Source organism: Gallus gallus, chromosome 5, assembly GCF_016699485.2.
Source record: "Gallus gallus isolate bGalGal1 chromosome 5, bGalGal1.mat.broiler.GRCg7b, whole genome shotgun sequence".
NCBI classification, from domain to species: domain Eukaryota; kingdom Metazoa; phylum Chordata; class Aves; order Galliformes; family Phasianidae; genus Gallus; species Gallus gallus.
In genome coordinates, this window is record NC_052536.1 from 39,833,573 (window position 1) to 39,858,341 (window position 24,769).

The 24,769-nt window shown below is 36.0% G+C and overlaps 1 protein-coding gene across 46 annotated transcripts in view; it reads left to right on the plus strand.

The window, feature by feature from the left end:
* The window catches only part of NRXN3 (neurexin 3), a 941,045-nt gene that overhangs the window by 803,995 nt on the left and 112,281 nt on the right, over positions 1–24,769 (plus strand). For 44 of the 46 annotated variants that reach the window (XM_015287412.4, XM_040701017.2, XM_040701020.2 and 41 more), the window contains 2 exons: positions 2,879–3,050; positions 22,820–22,909. In XM_015287412.4, coding sequence (XP_015142898.2) covers positions 2,879–3,050; positions 22,820–22,909 — 262 coding nt within the window. The remainder of the gene's footprint in view (positions 1–2,878; positions 3,051–22,819; positions 22,910–24,769) is intronic. The other 2 variants (XM_040701029.2, XM_040701032.2) reach the window with 1 other exon arrangement.

The following is a 24,769-nucleotide window of genomic DNA, read 5'->3' on the forward strand; positions in this document are numbered from 1 at the left end:
AATGAAATGTTAAATATTAGTGGTAAAGCTTATCTTTCAAATTTAGAAGGAAGATTTTCATTAAAGCTGCTTTTAATTAGTTGTTGTAATCTAGGAAACTGGAGATAACTGGAGATGAAGAAATCTTGAAAATAAATCCTATATTTGCACTGTATCCATAGTCCTTTTTTTTTTTTTTTTTTTTTTTTTTTTTTTTTTTTTCTGTAGGCTTTTCTTTCTGGTTTGTGTTACTATTTTGCTACCAGGAATGAGTAAACTAAAAGCTGGACTTTTTTTCCCATGGACAATCTCATGCCTCATATCTCATATCATATCTCATATCTCATATCTCTAGAGATACTAAAAACAAACAAAACAACAACAAAAAAACCCAAAACATGAATAAACTAATAAACTGTATACAAGATACAGTTATCTTCAAGTCCTTCTTTGCAGTTTGTCTTTAGTAGCTCTGCTTTCAGAGAATTGCATAATGTTGTGTTCTATCCTGGTAATTGGAACAGAACCATTTTCATGACAAGCTCCTGGTCAGTCCAAGTATGAGTATCAAAACCTGGTAAAGTCATTCTTCCGCAAAACTCAGAGAGTGATGAGAAACATTACTGGAGGAGGGACTGCATAGATCTGGAGGAGGCTTTCAGTTAGACCTGTGATGTGTTTTGCACAATTTTCTGCATTTCTCAGTTGCAATAAAATGTTATGCTACTTTGAGGAAGGCTGTATTTCCATGGCTGTGGGAGAGTGGGTGGCACTCTGTTTAGGGTAGGACACTAATTTGCTTATTTCCCTTGTTTCTAGCAGCTTGAGGGCATCACTGACTGTTTCTAGTCCTTTGCTTCCAGAATCTTTTTTGTTTCCCAGGTTTTCCTGTCACCCACAGGTTATCACTGCCCCTTTTATCAGTGTTTCTCCTGGGGAAAGAGAATGGAAAAAGACACTATCTCCTTTTCCTTAAAGGGGAGATCAGAAATGTTTTCTCCTTCTTCAGCTGGGTTTAGTTAAACTTCTCAGAGTCCCTTAACTCATTTACAATTTTTTGTCTGCTTCATTAATCATACGGAATGTGAAAGTACACCTTCTCTGATGAATACCTCTTAATCACCTCCTCTGTAGAGATGGAGATATGTTCCATTAAATATGGTGTAGCTTTGTATTATGCCTGCTTGCATTATGTCTTCACCAAGCTTCAAAGTGGTCGCTGTGCTAGTTTGGAGAACAGGACTGACATTTTGAGGGTGATTAAAAAGAAGTATGCGAGGTTATCTGGAAGGCTGATCATAAGGCAGCAGCTTGCAATAGCAGATGGAAGCAGTAACCAGGTTACCTGGTCATTAGGCATTCTTTGAGTCCTGCTGTCTAAGAAGAAGCAATCACTTGTTCTTTGCTGATTATTGTGCAGATAATTTACTAACACAGTATTACAAGTTCACTTCATAAGTCGAGGAGGTGGTCAAGCTGTGCCAGCAATAGCTTTACCTGGAATCAATTTGTGTTCAGTGAAGAATCCCTTAACTTTGAGGCAGAATAAGAGAAGAAAGGTGGATTATTTTCAAATGGTATCTGAGTTCATGCATCTGCTGGGAGCAGCAATCAACTGACCCTTATTACTGTGAAAAAAAAAGATTATTGATATCATACAATGAAGTCAATCCAAAGCATTGTAGTGTGAATGAATGTGAGATTCTTGCTGTCCAGTATAATTGCAGCAGAGTCTAAAATTTACTGTTACAAGAGGGAAAATACTGTATCTACTGTTACAGTGCTAAATTTAAAATAATCCAGGCACAGTCCAGTTTTTTTAATGACCTCTTTAGTTATAGGACTGTTTCTTTTCCTTTTCACCTGATATTGCAGTATTGCAATTCAAAGAATAAGGGAGACTTAGGAAAAAAAAGAAAAAAAAAGAAAAAAAAAAAGAAAATTCTGATGTACACCACGGTTCTATTTCGAAGAGGCTGTATTTGGTTATGAGATGGCCTTCCACTATCTTGTTTTGTTTCTTTTGTGATTTCTCTATTGAGACAGCTAATAGGGCTCACACCAGTTTTATAGTATGGGTAGTAACAAATGTACTGTTTTCTGAGTGAAGCATTTTAGTTCTATCTGAACCAGAACTGAATCCATGCAGCACACGTAGTGTACCTTCATAAACCTTGAAGCCAGCTTACTGTACACCTCCTTGCTGAAAGCTTTAAGATATATTCTTGTTAACTGCATTTGGAAAGTTCTGGGAGAACATTAGAGGGGAGGAAGTCATTGCTTGGAGCACGTGAGATAGATAAATAAGACTGCAGTTACTCCAATCCTTTGAAGGTCTGGAGCATTTTCCATTTGGTTTAGGAGGACCTATCTTCCCTCAGATAGCTGAAGCTGGTTAGTACATTTTTGCTCATTTCTTATTCTGTTCTCTTTGTAAATGCATTCATTCTGCTGATTCCCATGGTTATTTGTTTTAGGGTGGAGGCTGTTCTGTTCTATTTTTGCACTTGTGAAACAGTTAAGATACAACCTGCATATGGCTGTATTTCAAATGGCAATTGAACGGGAAACTGCTAGTCAGTGGAATTGTGGTTCAAGTAACTATTCACATCTCCTTGGTTTTACTACCTGATTTCTTAACTGTACTCTGTAATACTTAAAAGAGCAAACGAGTCACTATGTTCAGGTGAAAGCTGTAAAGAAGAGCGTGGAAGACAATGTTAGCCTTGAAGGAGAGCCAATGAAGTGTATCTGGACTAAGTTCAAAATGATGCCTCTGTGTATTCTTCAGTGCCATCTATCGGCACAATAACCCATTAGAGACTTATAGGACCAGAACATTCTTCTAATAGCAAGCAATTTGCAAGCATTTTTTTTTTCTTTTTTTCTTTCATTTCAGGAACAAGGCAAGATTGGTGTAGTCTTTAATATTGGCACGGTGGATATCTCTATTAAAGAGGAAAGCACACCTGTGAATGATGGCAAATACCATGTGGTGCGCTTTACCAGGAATGGTGGCAATGCTACGCTTCAAGTTGACAGCTGGCCAGTGAATGAACACTACCCAACAGGTACATGCTTTTTCAGTTTTTCTCTTTCTGTCTACCCATATTTACAAAATAACATTTATTAATAGCTGGTTACTGTATCGAGCTTTGTGGTTTAATCTCAATATTAAACTGACCAGCCCAGTGGTGAATGTTCTGTCTTTTGGAAAACACAGGTTGTTCTTTTATAACTGTATAGTACGATACACATAGATTTTGCTATTATGGAGGTCTCTAAGCTGAATCTTGGTTCTGCAGAGAGTTTAAAAAAAAAAAAAAAAAAAACAACCTCAAGAACAGACTTGGTTTTGCTACTTGTGATATTCTCACTAATTAAGAGAGAAAAGTTTTGAATGCACTTTGCAAGAAGGAGAGGTGGATTTAGCCACCCCCAAGATACAGACTATATAGGTACACAGCTGAACTGTAAGGAATGTGTGGGAGACTATGTTGAGAGAACTTGAATGAACCTTATGCTTGCCTCAATTTTTCATCACCTGATTTTCACTCTCTTTTAGGTTTGCACATAAATAGTGGTTGACATAAAATCTAGGTAAAGCTGACAACTCTTAGTTGACTTTAGGTCAAAATATAGTGCAGCAATTCAGTACCTCTTGGAAAGTCATCACCCCACGTCCACCAGGAATATTGAACAAGTGGCTCTTGAATCACTGTCTCATGTGTTATCTCACCACTGGGGATGCACAGCCACGTCACCACACTAAAAGATTAAACTCACCCCTAGTGAAAAATAGGCTGCTGTAAGCGATGTTGACAGGGCACAAGATAGTTGAGCTTTCGTGATGGGGATAGGTACAAAAAGCAGAATAAACACGGGGAAACAATTCCAAGTGTAGCCATGTCCATCTTGTTCACACTTTGTTGTCTAAGATCAAGTGATGATCATCTTGTTGCTTGTACAGTTCTTCTTTTCTAGATTATACATAACTGATCTGGAATAGAAGATGGAAACATTTACTGATAGACACAAGGCAATTTGCTAGTTTTGTATGAATATTCCATTTTCCTCAAACACTAATACATTATTCCAAAGGGATAATTTCATCTCTTCTATTCAATCATATAGTGCATGGGGAAGTTTTTACTTCAAGTGATATAACTTCATATACAGTGATTCTTTTTTAGTGTTTTGATACTGTATGTGCAGAAGAGTACACTTTAATAATTATCATTATTTTAGTGAAACAATTGCTTTCTAAGAAAGTAATGACAAGCATGCTGAGTTAGATTCTATCTCTACTATCCATTGGTAAGAAAAGGTAGGGTGGCTGTAGGTGTCCAAATTGAGCATCTTTCTTCTGTTCCTTTATTCAGTTGTTTTATGGTAAAATACCTCTGACCCAATTGCCAGCCAATTGTAGACTATAAAAATCCCATAAATATGTTTTCTTTTCCTATTACTTGCTGTAGTAAGTCCCTCTTGTAAAGAAACAAAACATTCAGCTATTGCTTCAGAGATGTGTTGTTTTTTTTTTTAAAGGGAAAAAAAATCACACTCAGAGAATACCTTAGTACTCTCTGTATTTGTCTTGGTTAAAGTAGTCCTGCATTTTCTTTAGAAGGTATATGTTTTAATATAATAAGCATTGGTTTTACGTTCTGGCTAGTATTAAGTATATGCAGTTGTACCCCAAAGGAAAAGGACACCTTTATATTCCAGAGATCGTTTCCTTTCCATGCAGGTGTTTCACTCTCTGGCTCTTTGTAGGTGCAGTATTTTTCAGCCTGTCCATGTGAAAATAGGACTTTGGGGAATCATACTTTGTATGTGTTTGTCTCCTTAATTTTTTCAGTTAATTTTCAAATTGATTTTTTAGCCAAATTGGACAGAGGGAATAAAAGATTTTTAAAAAGAAAAAAATATATATTCAAATTCAACACGGCTAGTGAAAATAATCAATGGAGGAGTGCACTATCCTGATTCTTCCAGGGGAAAGAGCTGTGGCCTGATCTCACTTTGTGTTGAAAGCCAGAATATTCATATATAGTTAGATAGACATAAAAGTATTATTAATGTCTCAGGTTTGTGAAAAGCTTAAACAAGAGAATAGCTACAAGAAACCATGCCTTATTAGTTCAATTTTCTAAGGAAGTGATGGTTTAGAAGACAATTGAGCAAACCAGGCATACACCTAATATTTTTGATGTAGAGAATAAACACATTTAGCAGAACCTCAGCTTTGGAATGAGTTTTGTGGTTAAGCTGATCTGGACTAATCTAGTGTGTCTCAGCTATAGAATACTGAAATTGCAATTCATATTCAACTTGTGTATTAATATCAAAGGAATTCTGTGTTCTACATGTAGGATCACTTCAATTCTGAAAGGGACAGTTTTTTATAGTGTTTTAAAAAATAAACTTATTTGTGGCACATACATGTTTGAGCACACTGTGATGTTTATAATATGAACACTTTAATGTGTGCATAATTTTCTGCATGATGTTGCAGCTGTGTTCACAAATTTGGCAAACTAGCAAAAGTTTCTTGGACATCACATGTGATGTGATCTTCTGGCAGCAGGGTGGAATTCTTAATAGTGTTTCTATGCTCCTTTCTGAGTTTTATTATTTCTTGAAGGATTATATATTAGATTCATAATTACTTGCTCAATGGAAAGTACAAATAAATGTGTGATGCTCATAAAATGAACAGAGAGAGAGAATATTGGCTTTCCTTAAAACACTGTATTCAGTTAAATTGAATTTAAAGAAACTAGGGAGTGAAAAATTCCAGAGATGTAATTTAAAACTTCATATAAAAGACAAGGAAGTGAAAGGAAAACAGAAAAGGAGCAAGCCTACAGTTCTGATACTTACATTTTGGGTTTTTTGTTTGTTTTGGTTTTTTGTTTTTGGTTTTGTTTGTTTGTTTGTTTGTTTTAAATAATATCCAATTAGTCTCTGTAACCTGCAACACAAGCTGTTTTCTTGTGAAGGAAAGGGTTAGAGGTAAATCTGATCTTGCATCTGGGTCAAGGCAACCCTCACTACCAATACAAGCTGGGAGTTGAAAGGATTGAGTATAACCCTCCCAGAAAAGACTTGGGAGGGTACTGGGGGATGGGAAACTGGACATGAGCCAGCAGTGTGCCCTTGCAGCCCAGAAAGCAAACCGTATGCTGGGCTGCATCAAAAGAAATGTGGCCAGTAGGTCAAGAGAGATGATCCTGCCTCTCTTCTCTGTGCTGGTGAGGCCTCACCTGAAGTACTGCATCCAGATGTAGAGTGCTCTGAACAGGAGAGACACAGACCTGTTGAGTACATGCAGAGTAGGGCCACAGAAATGATCCACGGAATGGAACACCTCTCCTACAAGTACAGGCTGAAAGAGTTGGTGCTCTTCAGCCTGGAGAAGAGAAGGCACTGAGGTGATCTGATAGCAGCCTTTCAATATATAAAGGGAAGCTACAGAAAAGAAGGGGACAGACTCTTTAGTGGGGTCTGTGGTGATAGAACAAGGGGAAATGGTTTCAAGCTTAAAGAGGGTCAGTTTAGGTTGGATATTCGAAAGAAGCATTTTACAGCGGGGGTGGTAAGGCACTGACAGAGGCTACCCAGTGATGTGGTTGATGCTCCATCCCAGGAGACTTTCAAGGCAAGGCTGGATCAGGCCCCGCACAACCTGATCTAGCTGTGGATGTCCCTGTTCATTGCAGGGGGGTTGGACTAGGTGATCTTTAAAGGTCCTTTCCAACTCTAAGGATTCTATGGTTCTATGATAAACTGTAAAGGAGGGAATTAATTTGAAGCTAAGGTTGGATCAGATTTAGAAATGACCCCTCACTTTTAGTACCGTTCAAACTCTGACAGAGTTTCTCTTACTGGACAATAAGACTGAACAGTGATCCAGTGCAGGTAACTGAGACAAAGCTCTTGAGAAATGGGTAATGGCAAACAGCAGCGTTAACTCCTATCTGCTGTTCAGCTTTGTGACTTAGTTCAGGCAAAACCATTGAACTGTTCATGATTTATTTGTATTTTGCCCTTTCTCCTCACCCTCAATTGTGCAGTGAGGAGACGGGCTTTATCTATATTTTCTACTGATGACCGATTCCTTGACTCTTAATTAACCAAGTTGATCATTGCAATGTATTTCTCAGTCAGGATATGTATACATTTTGTTACCAAATATATATGAATTCCTGGGCACTGAAGTGCTATTTTTGATGACTGCCTCTCTTCTGCTGTCTCATATGCTTTCACCTTTTAGCATACATCCCAGATAACAGATTGTATTTGACCATTTTCTTCTTTATGTTGTTTCTGACAGATGCCTCTAAATTTAAATTCATCTTGTTGGTGATGTTGTAGGAATCATTTTGGAATAAGAGTAAGTTAGATAGGAAAGCTGGTTTAAGCAAATGAAGTCTGTGGCATGTTTTTGTTTCAGATTACTGTAAAACCCTTCAAACTTGAGGCACTTTACAGTATGGTGAGAAGGATTTAACTCAGGCACCCTGAGGTTTGTGAGTCAGCAATTCTCAGAAGGGTTAAAAACAAATCTTTTGTCTTGTAGCACAGATGAAATACCTCAGTCTTTAGGTTTTCTTTAGTTCTTGAGTGGCAGATTTTTCTTCATCTCTGCTTGCGAAGAAATTCTTTGTGTGTTGCCAGATTTGTAGTGTATGTTGAAAGAAACCTGATATTCCTGTTCATCCATCCATGCATATACTACATCTACTGCAGTCAAAAAGGAAACAAAACTAGGTGAAGATAAGCTTTACAATGAGAGAGGAAAAATCTAAGTGGAGTAATGTTTTAAGGGAGAAGATTAAAGGAAAGGAAGTGAGAGGCAGAAATGTTGACATTTAAAGAAATTTATACTTTAAAGAAATTTAAAGAAATATATACTTTGCTGAGAGAACCATAGCCTAGATTTATACATTTGAAAGAAAAAAAAAAAAAAGAAGATATGGGAGAGACAGCATTAAGTAACTGGGCCCTTATGAGGATTCATTAGTTCATTATCTCAGTACAGATTTTATATTTTTTCTCTTTATCATTCTCTTGAGTGATCACTTAGCCTTCTTTTAGGAGTCTTTGCCCTTTCCAATGACATTAGTTTTTAGTTCTTTTGGTATCAAAAAATAGGAGAAAGATGTCATCATTTATGCTTCATTCTCTGTATCTAGTACACATTTGTGGGAAAGTTGAATTTTAGGAATGTGGATAGCTATCTTCTAACAGCAGAACTCCAGGGACTTTGTGACAGCTCTGGTGAGTACTGTGGCCTGATGAGAGTACACCTATAAAACAAAAAGTTGGTTCTAAGATCCCTGATCCCAGCCTGAGGTTTTGGCCTAGCTCCAATCCCAAGGACTGAATTCCCTAAACAGCTGGAGCATAACTTCTGGTTTAAATTCATTTGAAAGGAATCCAGTTCACATTCCCTGAGAGCATTTTAGTATGTGAACCAAAGCACAGCAAGTAGGAAGTGCTAGGTAAACCTCAGAGTCACGTGCCCTATTCAAATAAAAATAATGATGTAGGTGGATTGTAACACAGTTTACAGCTGGAGCTGGATAGCAAAACTCATTCTGTCATTACTCCTCGTGCTCATGTTACTTAAATAGTTAAATTTCTATTTTCTGCTCTCACTTTCTGTTCAGATGAGTCATTTCACCAACACTATTCACCATGCAAGTAGCCCAGGAGAAGAGGCTACAGGGTCGTGAAAATGACTGGTCAGGAGATGGGGAAAGATAAAATTACTTCCTTTGTTAGAAAGGCTGGCTTGTGTAATTTTAAGTCTTCACTAAAATGCATCTTCAGTAGTTTATGTGAAAAAAAAGGCTTTCTTACTTGCTGTTGTCTGAAAAAAAATTGCTTCCCAGAAGCTCACATTAAAATTACAGTGGTCATCATTGTCCTATCTGTCTTAAATGTAAAAGCCACCAAGTTTTTCTTGCACTGATATATTTTTTTTATACTCAGGGAAAGATTGGAAATTGCTTGGTTAGTGTTGGAAAGGGGATGTGAGGTAGGGAAGAAAGCTGGCTCAATTCCTTCATGATCCTTCAAGATTTTCAGCAAACTATTTTATACTCATGGTAGCAGAAGATAAGGTTAAATATTTTTTTGTTTAAGTGAAATGTGGTAAGAAATAAGCTTTGGAAAAAAATCTAGTCACCATGTATTTTTAAAAGTAAATTTCACCTTATCACCTCTCATCTCTGAAAAAAATTTCCAAGGTGTTTTTGGGGACAGCAGAAATAATATACATCATCCATGTAGTGACTTAATAGAGCATCTGTTTAATCTGTTTTAGCTGCAGAAAAGTAATTATGGTGGTGAAAACAGGTAAAATATTTGTTGGTCATCTCCTTTTGATATAATTCGATTATATGGATGGATCCAGCTTATCTTTTTTTTACTGAATATCCTCTGTGATTATGGAGATACAAATGGAAATTTGGGAATGTGGGTCGGTTTTGTTGTTGTTGGTGGTTTTTTTTGTTTGTTTTTTGTTTGTTTGTTTGTTCCTGCTATGAAAGGCCACTGGATGCTTCAACAAAGTGTTAAATATTTCTCAATGGGATGTTGTTAACTCTGTCCTACTTGTGTATTATTTAAATTGGAATATTGGTTACAGCCTAAGAAAATTAAAAATATCTGGATCCTAATTTTGTATTTAATACTTACCTGAAAGTACTGCAGAGGTTTTGAAAACACAGTAGTTCTGTAGGCCAAATACAACTTGAGTCATGTCAGCATCAGAAATTTAACAAGGCTTTTGAGATGGGAGAAAAGGATCATTAAGCTGTTCTGGGGAGAAGGTGCTGAATACTACAGATGTGTGATGCAAAGGGCATTTAATAAGCAAGATAACTTGTATTGACACTGTGTGCCCAATGGGAGGCACAGTTGTAAGTTTCTTTGAAAAATAAAAACTGACTTCATTTTCAGAAATGTTGGATATTCTCAGCACCAGCTATTTTAAAATGGAATATTAGTGATCTGTATCTCAAAAAAGTGGTTATTCACATATCTACAAATTGAATCCCCTGAGTGCATACTAGAGTTCAGAGCCTGCTTTGAACCAGGTCATTTCTTGTCCTACTTAAGCATTTCATCACCTTTCCCTTGATATTTTTGATCTCCTTCTATAAGTGGCATGATTGTTTTGTTCAGTAAAGTCCTTTACCCATGTCATCCCTCCACTTGAGTAGGGACTTTGAGGGAGGGAGTTGCTTCTTTTCTTTTCTTCATTCTTTTTGGTTTTATTTAGTTTTTATCAGCAACGTTTTCTATCTCTCCCTCTGTGATTTTCCAGCCCTGAGATAAATAGCCTTGTATCTTACAAGCTAAATACAATTACTGCTATCAAAACTGGAGTCTTTTTCTCCCTGTAAATGTCTCTTGGAAGCTGATAAGATGTTCCAGGCAAACTGCAGACTGCTGCCTAATCCTGAGATTAAACATAACCACCCAGAAGACAGCAAGAGATAATTTGGGGGTTGGAGGAGGGCAGGCAGGAGAGGAAGAGAGGAGGAAAAAGCGAGATCCTCTCCTGAGATATTGAGAGGACATGCACAAGGCTCAAGGTTATTTGTAAAGGAATTACACAAAGCACACAAGAGCTTGTTATGAAGAGGAATTTCCTCAGATAATGCAGCGATTGTTGTAGTTGTTAAAGACAAAATTTAGCATGGATTTGTTTGATGTAAAGCATAGAGGGGAGCTGAATGAAACAGCTCCCAGCCACGTCTGCTGATTTTATATATCAGTCTTCATCTTGTCCTTGAAACTTGAGGTCTCACAAGGTTGCATCTGCATTCTTTGTGCTTGTCTGGGTATTGGGCTTTGTGCTTAATACAGAGTCTGAGCCAGCTCTGCTGTGTTCTGAATTTTGGTAGCCACTGACCATCTGAACTTAACCTAAGCCTCCAGTATGCAAACCAGAACAAATCTTCTAGAACATGAGTACCTTGATTAATTATGGAGAAAGTAGTATGTTATATCCTTGAATAGTCTTCTATTGTAATCGAGGCTGGATTCCTGAAAACATACAGTCTTTATTAGTCGGTCTGACACAGTTGAAAAAAGCAGCCTTGCTTCTAAGTATGTAAGTTCTAGGAGTCTTTTTATTAGAGACATTTCCTTTTTTTCCTTCTGTAAAGAAGCTTTCTTTAATGTTTTGTGTTTCTGCTAGCTTGCCTGTATTTTAGAAATATATCTGTTGTCCTAATAGGAGATATCACATCTCCCATCCTTGCTCCATTTAATTTATAATGCATTAGCCAAGAATATTAAGAGGGTTCTGGGTGATCTAATAGTAGCATTAATGGAGGATTTAAGAGTATATATCCTTTCTTCAACTAACAGGTCTTCTGACTGTAGAAATGATATGCAAATACTATTTTTATTAGTTCTCACAAGCTCAGTAATGACAAGTCTAATGCTGATTGGGGCATTAACAGGAAAACTCAAAAGCAGAATGAAGTGGAATGTCTGAGTCATTGAAACATCTTACAATCCTTGCTGCTTGAATGATTTCCAGATATTTCATTGCTGAGCCATAGGGAAAACAGGTATTTTCCTTTCCTTCACAGAGCCTGGCTCTTCCTCCCTCAAACTCCCCCTGTCTCTTCCAGAGCGATTTGGCATCTCTTCATTCCAGCCACTTTTTACCACCCTCAACTCCAGTTTCTGCCTTCTTGTGCTCTTTTAGTTCTCCATTCCCTCCTTCAGTCTTGGGATTGTTATAATCTCCTCCTCACTGATACTCTAACCAAGGTAATAAGAAGCTTAGCTGAATTCAGTTGTTTCTATGAAGCAGAACATGGATCTTGAATATTTGGTGTGATTAATAAATACTAGTGTTTCATATTCGAGCTAAAGAGATTTCTTCGTGGTGCTGCCATATCTCACTGTGGTCTTAATATTTTACTATTCCCTCTAAGTGGGTAATGAGTTAAGAACAAGAGCACTGAATTTTGCTTAGCCTTGTGAGTTGAATGTGATCCCCAGTGTTCTTGTCATACACTGGTGGGTTTTTTTTGTTTTTTTTTTTCATAGTGTTCATTTTGTGGGGCTTAAATGAGCTCTTAGATGCTTTCTATCAACTTGAATTGGAGATGGCATGTGAAGTACCTTTGACAGATTTACTGCATTTCATAATGAGCCTAAAACATTTAAAAAGACGGGGTTAATAAAACAGACTTGAGAGGGACTTTCTGAAGGCAGTACTTTGACATATGTTGAAAGATCTGCCAAGAGGGATGATTAAAGCATGACAAGTTGATGAAATCAAAATTTGATTGTAGCTTGTCACTTTAGGGCTTTAACATCTATAACATAAAGTAGGAAAACAGATAAATATGGCTACATGATATGAGCACTCAGTTTTGGGCCCCTGTATCTGCTGAGATATCAAGACTACGCATATTCAGACACCAACAGACAAATGTGCTGTGGAATTTGTGCAGAAACATTCATGTACATGTGTTAATGCAGGTGCATCCATACTGGATGACGGGACAGCATCTAAGATGATACAAAAAGTTATGTAAATGTTTCCACTATGCTCACAGTTTCACTTCCATGTACTTTGTTTTTTGCTTTCCCAAAGGAAATATAACACTGTGATTCATTTCCACATTGCCCAAACAGTTGTGTGAAAGTGCTGTAGGGCTTTTCTGTCTTCTGAATTCAGTCTTTGAGGACAGAGAATTGGAAAGACAGAAGGGAAAAAGAAAAAAAGTGACCATATTACAACTTTTAGTACTCATCCTTCCTGTTAGAATTTCAGTTCTTAAAGGTGGTCCAGACTTTTAGAATATGCAGTCAGTCTGCACAATATGCAACCTTAACATCACAAAATACCTCAGACCAAATGAGTGGTTTGTTATCAAGCACCAGTATTTCTATAAGCTTATCATTAAGAAAAAGGGAGATGCATGTTTTTGTTTTTTATCAAGAAATGCAAGCTAACCAGGCAGATCAAATAGCACAGAATTAGCTAACATCATAGGATTGAGAGAAGAAGCAGAGTTTACCTAAGGAAATGCACATACACAATGATATTTTCATGCGGGTAACCTAATTCCCATGTAGGATCCCAGAGAATCCTTTAGATATAGGAAAGATGTGTGGAGGAATAAGAAGCATTTTTATGTAGTGTTCTTCACTATTGCTGTACAACAGTTACAAAAGAAGTATATGTGTATATACACACACACACATATATATATACATAAATATATTCTAACATGTAAATATATGCCACAGTGGTACTGCTAGATTTCAGCTAGTCAAAATGGTTTCTCTTGGATATAGCCTGGATAAAGAAGATGCTGTCAGAAAATACTAATGCTTTGAGGAAACTTTGTCAGTGCAGTCCTAAAGAACAGGGATACGTATTATATTGCTGCATGTTGTTAGTTGAATTAATGTAGCATTCTTCTTGCAACTTCCTGAATCAGACTAGATGTCCCCTGTGTCCAATTTACAGGTGAATACCAAATAAAAAAAAAGGGAAATTTGGTAGAATGGTCCAAATTGCACTTCTGTCCAATGGTCCTGGATTTGGAATGGTTTTTATTCTGTTTTCCCAGAGCCTCTGTACATCTAATCAGGTTATTGAGCTGCAAAACAGACAAGTGGCTGATACTTCAGAAAATGATAGCAAATCCGCCATGACAACAATGAAAATATGCCCCAAAATATGTATTACTGAAAACTTTTGTTGTATTTTAAGGCTTAGTTTGTGACCTGAAACATGAGGTCATGTAAACAATACGTTTGTATCATGGCTACAATCATTACATTTGTATTACTCTGAAAGAAAGCAAATGCTTTTATTTTTCCCCTCATTAATTTATCCAGAGAGATGTGATGATGTGAAAATATACTTACTCCCTCTCCAGCTGGAATTTGGTAGATGTTATTCTGCTATATTGTAAGCACATTGATCAGCCAAAATTTAATACAAACCAGACAAAATAAAACCCAGGTAATTTAGAGGCATCTCTAATTTCTCTCCATTTTCTAATTCTTTTTTTTCACTGATGATCTTGATTCTCAAATCACAGTATGACATACAGCATAACTCTGAAAGAGATGAGCTTTACATTTCCCCAGTTGTAGACTTGGTCTCTGTCTATTTGGAAGTATACCAAGGTACATATCCATAGGGCAATGAAGCATCTTTCTACCTAGGTTTTATCACCTTGTTTGCATATGATAAAACACTCTGGACTGAGGGATTTCCCTAAATACTGGGATTACATTCTTATAGTCACTATAGGCCTTTGAATCCTTGTCCCAGAAATGCTATGGTGCAAAACAGGTGTATAACATTCCCTGAGGGATTCAAGCCATGTTATTTTCCCTTGTATCTCTTTGACATCCTGCATACGTCTTGATAAAATCATCACCACACTATTTTCCAGAAACAGTAATTGCACACTAAAAGATGTAGCAATGTCCTGATAGTCTCGCTAATAATTCCAGGCTGAAGTATGTGATTGCTCACTTAAACATGATTATCTTGACTGAACGTTCCAGTGCTGTGAACTGTTTGTGTCGAGTGTTCCATGGTTGTATGAATGCCCAGGTACTAAGCATGAGCAGTATCATCAAAAACTTTTGATAAATTTCTTGTTTGCTAGAGCAAGATAAATTATTAGGGGTTCAGTCATCTGATTTTATATATATATGTGTATGTATGTGTAATGTTGCTTTATAGTGTAGTGCAGAGAAAGATGGATAAATATTTCTTAGATGGGGAATCAGGACAAATAAGATGGCTGGATAGTGGGAATTCTGCTAGACAGCACAGTGCAATGAACTCCCAGACATTAATATAGTTATATTTCTCTCCTGGGTTAGTTCTGTTTCAGTTTTTCTGCTCAAATAGAACTGTATAACATTCTTTTTCCTCTCTCTCTTCCTGACTCTCCCTCTGTCCCTGTCTTTCTCTCTCTCTCTCCGATACACACACAGAGTAAGCAGACAAACATCTGGCCCTGAGGGCTAAGAGGTTTGAACAACAACTTTGTGCTGTTCTGATCTTATTGCCTACAGAAAGAACAGTGCCAGCTGTAATCCCAGGTTGACACAGCTGACATGCAGTGACAGAAGGGGCTCATGCATCCACATCAGCCTTCTCCCTGCTCACTGAAGACACTGGAGATCACTGAAATCCCATGATGTGACAAAGGATCAAAGCAGAGCAGCTGTGTGAAAAGCTAGTCAGAAATGAAAAGGACCAGGCATAGAAGTGGAAGCCAGAAATTCCCAAATTCCAGTCCTAACTGTATAGATGCCATTCTCTTTGGACTTAGACAATGCTTTTATTACTCTGTGGCTTAGTTTTCCAGTAGGTGAAGTTAGGATAAAGCCTCAATTTACATTATACCCAGGACTTATAAATAGAAAATATCATACTGTGCACCGAGTACAGAAACCTTTCTGGGTCACGTTTTTGCTATTGGTTAGTAAGTACCTGGAGCACTCTGTAGACTGAAAACTTCAGTGTCAGACTTGCAAAATCTTTTCTATTTTTTCTTAAGCCCCACATATTTGTAGTCAGTGAGATCCACTCTGTATAACAGAGTGAGTTGTATTTTATCTCTTCTCTACAACCTTTACTGTAGCAGTTTCTGTAACTTGGGTCATTTCCAAGAAGGCAATTGATTTAAAAGTTTAGAGTAGAAAAAATATATCTAAAAAGCCTGCTAGTACCTTTTCCCACTGGCCCACCTTACTTCTGGCACTGTGCTATTCAGTAATGATTTTTTTTCACTGTTTGGATGTTTCCTGTGCCTCTAGTTCATGGCTAGGCTTTGTGAATAGCACCTGTCTTTGAGAAGGCTTATAGAGACCTGGAATTCTGTCCTATTTCTAAGCAAATGCAAACAGGAGGAAACAGGAGAAATTATTTCAAGAGAAGGCAAAGTTTGCTGATTTGTAGCAATTAGGACCAAGCAGATGTTTTCAATCTCCTATTTATTTCATTGCATAATCAACTGATATTCCTCACTATATTCTTCTAGGGTTTACGAATGCAATTTTAAATAATTCAGGAATTTCCCTGAGGAGACAAGCATTGCCTAGTATGTAATCTGCATAGGAAGTGCTTCTTAATAACCTTCTTCTTTCATCATCAGTCTTTTACTTGCTTTTAGTTATTTCCTTGTGCTCACACTAGAGAACTTGATCCCTCCAATAGAATTTTTTAACTTGCTATTATTTGCAATTGGTTATCTTTCTAATCCATGTTGGACATTCCTAGCTCTATCTCCCTGCTGGCTGTGTCAGACTTAAGCTAGCAGTCTACCTGAATGTATTTGTTTTCAGGAACACCGTAGTGAGACACTGACTTTGTGAAGCAGGTGTAGTATGGGCACTGCATTTCTTTCTTCAGACCCTGCACTGTGCTAAGGCAGTTGCTCACGGATGTACCCTGGAAGCCATACAGATGCATTCCTGTAGTTCCCTGTTAAACACCAATGCCAATTGCTGTGAATGCCTGTTAGCTGGTTTCTCCACCAGTGTTTTTCCAGTGTGACTTGCACAGCCACAACTAAGATAAACAATACTCAGATAAATGAGAGTTAATGGAATTTAAAATATCAATGTAAATGAAGTGGTTTTGACATTTTGTTGTTACTGCTTGGTCCTACAGGGCTGTGTACATCAGATTCTGTGTTTTCCTAAAGAAATCAAAGAAGTGAGATGTGGAGACAATAACAGTGGATTTTATTCTGATCTCAGTTTCATATCTCTTTGTGCAAAATGAAATTTGTCCTTGTTTAAAATGGAAAGATCAATATGTAGTTTCAGTTGTTCCTTAATACTCACTTTAGCCTTAGCTGCCTGATATGGAGCTTAATTGAGAGATGGACGGAAAACAAACAAACAAACAAACAAAAAAACAAAAACAATATGTACATTACTTACAAAATGGCCTGAGAAGATGCATTCAAGTTGCTTCATATCTGTAAAATGGTTGTAATGGGAGCTGCCTTCTCTATATCATACTCTAGTTCAATTCTCTAACACAAGTGAGTTAAAGGAGACTGTTCTTATTGCACGGCCATGATCTCAGCTGAAGTAATTCATTATAATCTGATGTGTAAAATAAAGATCAGATCACATTTTCTCAAAACTAGCTTTTCTTTGGCACTGTTGAAGAAGTTTGATTAACCTTCTTCCAAATTCACAGGAGCTTCATTTTGCTCCTGTTGTACTTATGGGTTAGATATCGAGGTGAAGCATTTATGTTCTTGGTCATGCAAGACAGGACTGAAAGATTAATCTAAAGGAGATTGAATGTTATGAATTTTTCCTGGGGCAAGGGGCAGATTTAGCTGACTTTGTGAATTCTTCTCTGATCTGATTAATGATCCGTGTTAACTGAACCTTGTAGGCAGACATGTAAACCCTAATCTTCTAGTTTGCCTCTGAATTTCCCATTGAGCGTGGCCTTTGCTGCTTTGCTTTCAACTTGGACCCTATATTTTTTAAAGATAAATCCAGAATTATTTAGTTTTAAATCATTTAACAGTTCTGTAGTTAACATATTAAATCTGAGTACCTGAAGTAGAGGGATGGTACATATGAAAATGTAAATGACAAGATAAACCAAAATAGAATGGCAAGAACACAAAGCTTCTGATTGAGATGATAGGAACTTAGAAGCAACTACAATCATCTGATCAAATGCGTAACTTTTATGCTAGTGAGACCTCATCTTTTGTCATGAAGGCAGTGATCTGAGGAAAGCTGCAGTGTGAAGATCAATGTTTAACTCCATTGCACAGTGAGATGAACATAGAGGTGTGGCTCACAGCAAACAAATTGATCAGAGCAAGTTAAAGATAAAAGTCAAGGGCATCCAGGATTAAGGGGAAAAACAAAGACAAGAAATAAAATGAGAACTCATTTGCAAAATATGTTTTAAACTTAGCCTAAGAGTGAAGGAAAAGCACACTGAGACCTGAAATAAAAATGAACAATGTCAAGACTTAGTTATTTTTCAGTCATTCAAATAAAATGAAATGAAAAATTTGAATTAATTTTCCATAGCGTCTCTTCTTACATGAGGCAAAAAATAAAGCTTTGCAAGAATTTGTAGAGACTGTTTGTGGTAGTTACAAAGACAGATTGCATATTCCAATCTTATGATTATTTTGTTTAATTGCTTGGCCATCTCCCTTCATTTCTGTTTAAGTCACATCTGTGGTTTCAGATTTGGACTTTTTCCAAGTGTTTTATAAAAATGACTGTGAGGAGATATTTTTTATGTTACAATTTTAATGAAAACATTTCCTGTTTTATATAACATATGACACAGTATGGCCTTGTAGTAGTACTACAGAATAGGCAGCTCTGAATGTAAAATGTAAACAAATGATAGCTTTACTTCATAGTGTTCAAAGCTAAATATGTGTTTAAGAAAATGTGAAAATGGGACAATTCGGTATACAATAAATTTGTAAGTGCAGCTGCCTACAAACATAAATGGTTCAGTAGGTTCAGTGTGTGCCTATCACAAACACACTTCCAAAACTTTTGTGGTTGGCAAAGTCTCTGCCTTTTATTAAATATTAGAGTAAAATGGTAGTTACTCCATGAAGCACGTCAGTCTCCTTTTCCAGAGCACTTGGCATCAGCTCTAGAGGAATCTGGGGACTGGATTGGACAGGATCAGTTTTTCAGTAGAGGATTTAACACACTTAAGGTCAACTTTGCAAACTACCATGCCCCCCTTTCCCGCACTGATGTCAATTAATTGTATGTAAATCTTAGAAAGTGAGATTATGGGCTTCCATAACATCTCAGATGGTTTCAGAGGGCATCAGAAGCTGCTGTGCAAACAAAATAGTCAAACACTAATGACTTGTTGGTCCTCCTAGCACTGAAATTCCATCTAAAAAAAGCAATGTGAGGTGGAATCAGTTTAAACCTTGAGTACTAATCTCAAAACATTTTCTTGAATCGTTCATACCAACGTATAGCCTGTCTTTTAATAACTGCTCATTAGATAACGTCTCATTGCTTTTAAAAACTTATAATCAAAGAAGAAAATGCTGCTGCTTGTATTCTCTTCATAAAACAGCCTTCGGCATTAATTTAGAACAGATTAATGTTTTCTTAGGATGTTCTTCTTAGCATCTTCACAGACTTGACAACACATCAGGTTGTATTAATATTCCACCTGGAAGCAAACAATTCCTTTCTGCACAGTGCAATTTGCTGGAACCTTTTTGCTTTTCTCTTACCAAAAGGCAGTAAATTGTGATTGATATCTGGGCCAAGAAGAAACAGTTTTCAGTGCTTCAATTTCTCTTTTAATTTCTTTGGCTTGAGAATACATTTTGGTTTAGAAATAGGTGTTTAGGCAAAAAATAAAAAATAAAAAAAAAAAAAAAAAAAAAGATTTTCCTTAAAGGAACCACGGAAGGACAAGCAAAACATCATCCAACATTGTAGGGTCTTAGAAGAGAACTCTACTTTGCCCATGAGAAAACTGTAAGTATCTCCCCCTGAGATGTTACTCTGAATCAAAAACATTTCCTGTGGAAACTGTTAATAGTGATTAGCAGAAGCAAATTCTGCTGATTTTTCCCATTTTAGTTTGATCTGAATTGAAGATTATCAGGAGCTAGAGCAAGAAGAAAATCTAATTTATGTATCTGTACAGTCAGTTAAGCAGTAATATGTTGAGGGATCCATTAAAAAAAAAAAAAAAAAGACTGTCAACCAAGGGTATTTAACTAGCAGGATAAATTTTATGATACAGGTACCAGGTTTTCTTGTGGCAGGGGTGTAACAACAAAAAAATTAGCTCTTTTGTTTGATTCCACTTCAAATTACTTAGTCATCAGGACTGTTTGTGATATTTGAGATATTTTGAAAATTCAGGTTAAAAAGGATTCATGGATCAATAACATTTCAAAACGCTACCATTAAAAACCTTAAGGTCATAGGAATTGAGATACTTAACAATGTGTTGGAAAATTGAGATTTTACAGCATACTTGCATTTCCAGTGTCTATAAACTTAGGAGATACAGCTGGATTTTTTTTTTAGTTGCACATATGAGTATTAAATGGGATAACAGACTTGTTTTATCCCCGTCATCATGATCTGGATTTGATTGTGTTAGAGAATTTTGCATGAGAAAGGAGAAAAATATGTGAAGGAATGCATTTCTGAGCTTGGGTTTTTATAGATGAAACTGAGTAATGAGGCAGATTATGAATTATATTAATGTACAGGATTTCTTTCTGTAGAAGAAAGAAAAAAAGGTGGAGGTTATCTGAAATGACGAGTTCATATTTCTCTTGGTATTATTTAAACAATTAGAATTTGTGGTCGTAACAATATTCAGTCAATCACAAGTAGCAAAACCAATTGGTACAATTTTGTTATAATAAATTATGTTCTGCAGGCCTTTGAGACCTACATTGATTCTGAATGCAAAAGCGCGTTTTCTAAACTGAACTAAAATGACTCATTTATCCTACGTATTCCTTTCTGAAATAAGGCTTTGGATTAGAGCTGGACTCAAAGAGAAGGAAGGGAGTCCAGACTATATGAGTGATTGTTCAAACATGAGCATATGTGTCGTATAGCTCTAGAAAGGCATTGTACAGAGGTCACAAAAGGATGATTACTGAACTTCATGTTGAATTTACATCACTTCGTGTTGCAACCATGATATTTCCTTTCTGAAGTCTCATATCAAATGCTGTGTTTATTTTTTTTTAAGCTTAACTCAAAATCAATATTAATTTAATAATTATATGTGTTTAATGGTATTTACAGAACAACCCACGTTCTTGAAAGGGGAAAGCTTGTTTTCTAAATCTGTTGTAACCGAGTATATCAGAGAATACGTTCTCATGCACATGTATTTAAAACTCATTCTCACTAATGTATGAAATAAAATTTAAAAGCAAAACAAAAAAATTAGATCAGATGCTAATGTTGAATTTTAAACCTATTTGAATTTTCTAATGTCCTTCAGTTTTTCATAGATTTTAAAGGTATGATTTTTATACATATATTAATCTTGCTGAATATATCTGCCTAATAATAATAATAAAATTAAATTAAACCTGATTTTTTAAAACAGTCTTTAAAGATGTGGTGGGCAATAGTTGTCATTTCTGGCTTTCTTGAAGGTCTAGCACTCTATTACAAGAAATCCATTTTTAACTGTCATGTCTTATTCATTGTCCCATTTCCTTTTTACCCTAGTCTTGCTGGCCTGTTCTTATGAGATATTCTATTTCTGAGAAATTTCAATTCACTACAATTTTCCCTTCTACAGCCAGCCTTACTACCAGTCATATTCCTTGTAGTTTGAAAATCTCTGCTGCTGACCAGGTGAAGCAACCTGCTGTTATTCATATACATATAGCCAAGAAAATATACACACGTATGTGTGTTTCTTCAAGATGTCTTTACATTGGAAAAAACATTCTAGCATGTGCTTCAAAATTCAGATTAAGATAAAGCCCTGTCAGGCTATTTATTTGTGGGATTTCAAAAGAAGCACTACAAATTGTGATTCTTGGACTGCCATCTATTCCAAACATGTATTGGAGCACTGAAATGAAGATTCTGTTCATGGTAGTATACCACAGTAAACTGGGGGCTTACTCTGTTTTTCTAGTTTTCACAGTATTATTTTTTCTTTTTTTTTTTTTTTAAAGGACACTCTTTTTATTCCTATCCGATGAAACAGCTTTTATAAAAATAAAACATGAAGCAAACATTAGAATGAGTCACAAAATGACTTGTAGCTGAAGAAAACAAAAGCAGAAAGATGGCATTTGTTTCTTATCACTCCTAACATAATCAAACCGTATTGTGCCTTTCTACTAAAGGTTAGACTAACCCTTCTGATCTGTACCTGGCTTTTTTTTTTTCAGTATCTAGGGAATTTGAACAAAGACTTTGACTCTTATCCCAATCTGTATTGTGCATTCTGTGAGTGATAAATGCTTTCCTTCAAAATACACTTTAGTGAATAATGCAATTATCCATTAATGTGAAACAACTGAACTGCACTTGGCAGAATTTATATTTCGGGTAATCATTTCTGCTTTTGTATTAGCTTCTAAGCTTCTGTTTTCCTCTGGCAACTGGCCCAAGTCTTTGGTAACTGGACACAAGTCCTCATGTATATTTAATTAACAGTTCTTCATCTTCTTAGTTGTTACTTTCCTTTTTACTATCTTATTCTTTTTGAGGGTTTCTTTTTTTAAATCTAATTCTGTTACATCCTTTCACCATTAATTTCTTCTAATTTCTTCAGTTCTTTTTTCTTTTTACCAGCTTTCAAGTCCTAACACATATCATGTACTATTGAAAGAAAGTTTATCAAAATGCTGCTATCTGTATGCTTGTGTGACTGACATATTCTACATATTCTGCTATATTCTTTTGCCATCAGATTTAGAGTCTGTTCATAACATTTTAACTCATGTCACTGAGTTCATTCAAGGTCTCATGTCCTGGACAAATTATACATGCCTTTTCACCAATCTGGATAAGCAAATACTCTGAAAATTAAGGAGAGATGTTATTCACAGGATTTAACTTCTTTGACCTTCCAGAACCTCAGGCAATTGGATGTATAACTATTCTCCACCTTACTAAAGATAAATCTCTTTCTTTTCAAATATGTATGCACACATGTGCTTATTTATTTATAGCTAAATAAAGTCATAAACAAACAAAAAATCTAGGATGTCTTAACCATTGCATTGACTTTTCAGATTGTTTTTAAGCTGTTTTTTAAACTTTAAAGGCAACACTGATAGTGAACGGTTCCAAATGGTAAAACAGAAAATCCCCTTCAAATATAACCGGCCTGTAGAGGAGTGGCTGCAGGAAAAAGGTAATAGTCATTAAAACTTTCATTTTAAACCCATTTGATTCTAAACCCTCATTTTTAAAGCCTGCAAATAAATGTTTCTTAAATGATAATCGCCTGCTGCATAAATGACTGTTTTAATTTTCATTATAATTTGTGTCAGCTTCCACCTGCCATATGTTGATAAATCATGCTATAATACATTGCTATTAAAATGCAGTTAAAGGGACAAAATTCTGAGCTTGCTATCACAGTAATGACAAACAAGCAAAAATTCAGGAGACATTTTCTAACAAAACAAAATGAAGAAAGGAGAAGAGCAACAACATGTATTATGGCAATTTCACCACTGCATGATCTTCCTGTTTTGATTTGTTTTTAAACGACATTCATATCTTTATTATCAAAGTTTTCTTAAAAAAAAATTTCAAATCTTGTTAAATCACTTCCTGTAAATTTCTTTTTTCTCATTAGTCTGACCAGCCACTGTGGCTATGTGTTTTCTAATTGTTTTCAAATAACTAAACAATTTTAAAAAATGTTGTAAAGAAAACATTTTTTAACATTTTCTTTTAAACTACAATGAGGGAGACAGAGAAAGATGATTGTTCTGTCACTTTTATTCTCTATGTGGAGTACAATTTCAACACTCAAATGATACATTTTTATGTTTGGACTCAAATTCTTCCCTAGCATAGTCTAAGGTACTGCTGTTATATTTGTGAGCTTCTCTGGAGTAATTGGCCTCAGTTCAACAAAAGTTTTACCAATATGCAAAAGTCCAATTGGCTTAAGTGAGAATTCTACATATGCTTCAGTGATCTGCTGAAGTGGGACTTGTGTCAGAACAGTAATGTTCTTTTATAAAGAGTTTGGAGAAAGACTAAATCTTGGATGTAGAACCCATTCAAAAACTTGCTGAAGATAACATAACTCTCAGTGATGTTAGCTGGGTTTAGGCTGGGCTCTTGGTAATACTGTGGAGAATAAGAAGGTTCTTTTCCTTCTAAACTAAATGTGTTATCTAAATTAAAAAATCACCAGAGCTAGTTTCTTTCCTTCAAGCCTTGGAAAACAGAACAAAGTCTTCTCTGATTTCCTTTAAAGAAAGTACTGCTGATAAAAGTGGGTGACCTTTGAACTCATATCTTGCATTTTCTGTGTTGACTTAGTCTATGGGTGTTACCAAATTTTCCAAGAGAGAATATCAAATTTTGTACAATGGGAAAAATATATTCGATGTTTTGTTTTTAACTTCTATCCACAGCTGAATTAGAAAATTTATCTAGCCAGCAGGGATCAAGTTAAGGCCATAAAAAATATGGCTAATTGCAGTCAAAATATGTTTTTGTGAAGCATCTCATCCTTCAAAGTGCTGTGCACACTCAGTTCCTGTTGGTTTCAATGACAGTTGGTAGTGTTGCCCACTTCCCAGGTCTGGTCTACAGTTCTGATGTGCTTGTAACTAAAGCTAAGAAAATGGTTTAACTAAAGCAGAAATATGTTTTGATCATCATGGTTTCATTGAACAATCTATTTCTGCTGGCTAGTAAGAAGATATTTAGATAAAGGTATACAGAAAATGCTTATTGAGTCTCAGTGAGCTACCCTGTTAATTTACAAGATCAAATTAAATTAAATAAATAAAGCTTAACACTAAACAGTGGATAATCTTGGTAAGTTTGAATTGCTAAAGTCCCTTTAACACTAAAGACAGTGATTGCCTCAATTTTATTAAAACAGATGCATGTCGAATTCTTTGATGCTATTCATGTGCTTGAGAACACATTTTTTCTTCCATATCTTTTTTTTTTTTTTTTTTCCTTTTTGGTTTTCTGCAAGTTTTTTCTTTGATTTATTTTGTGTCACTGCTTTTCTAAGTTT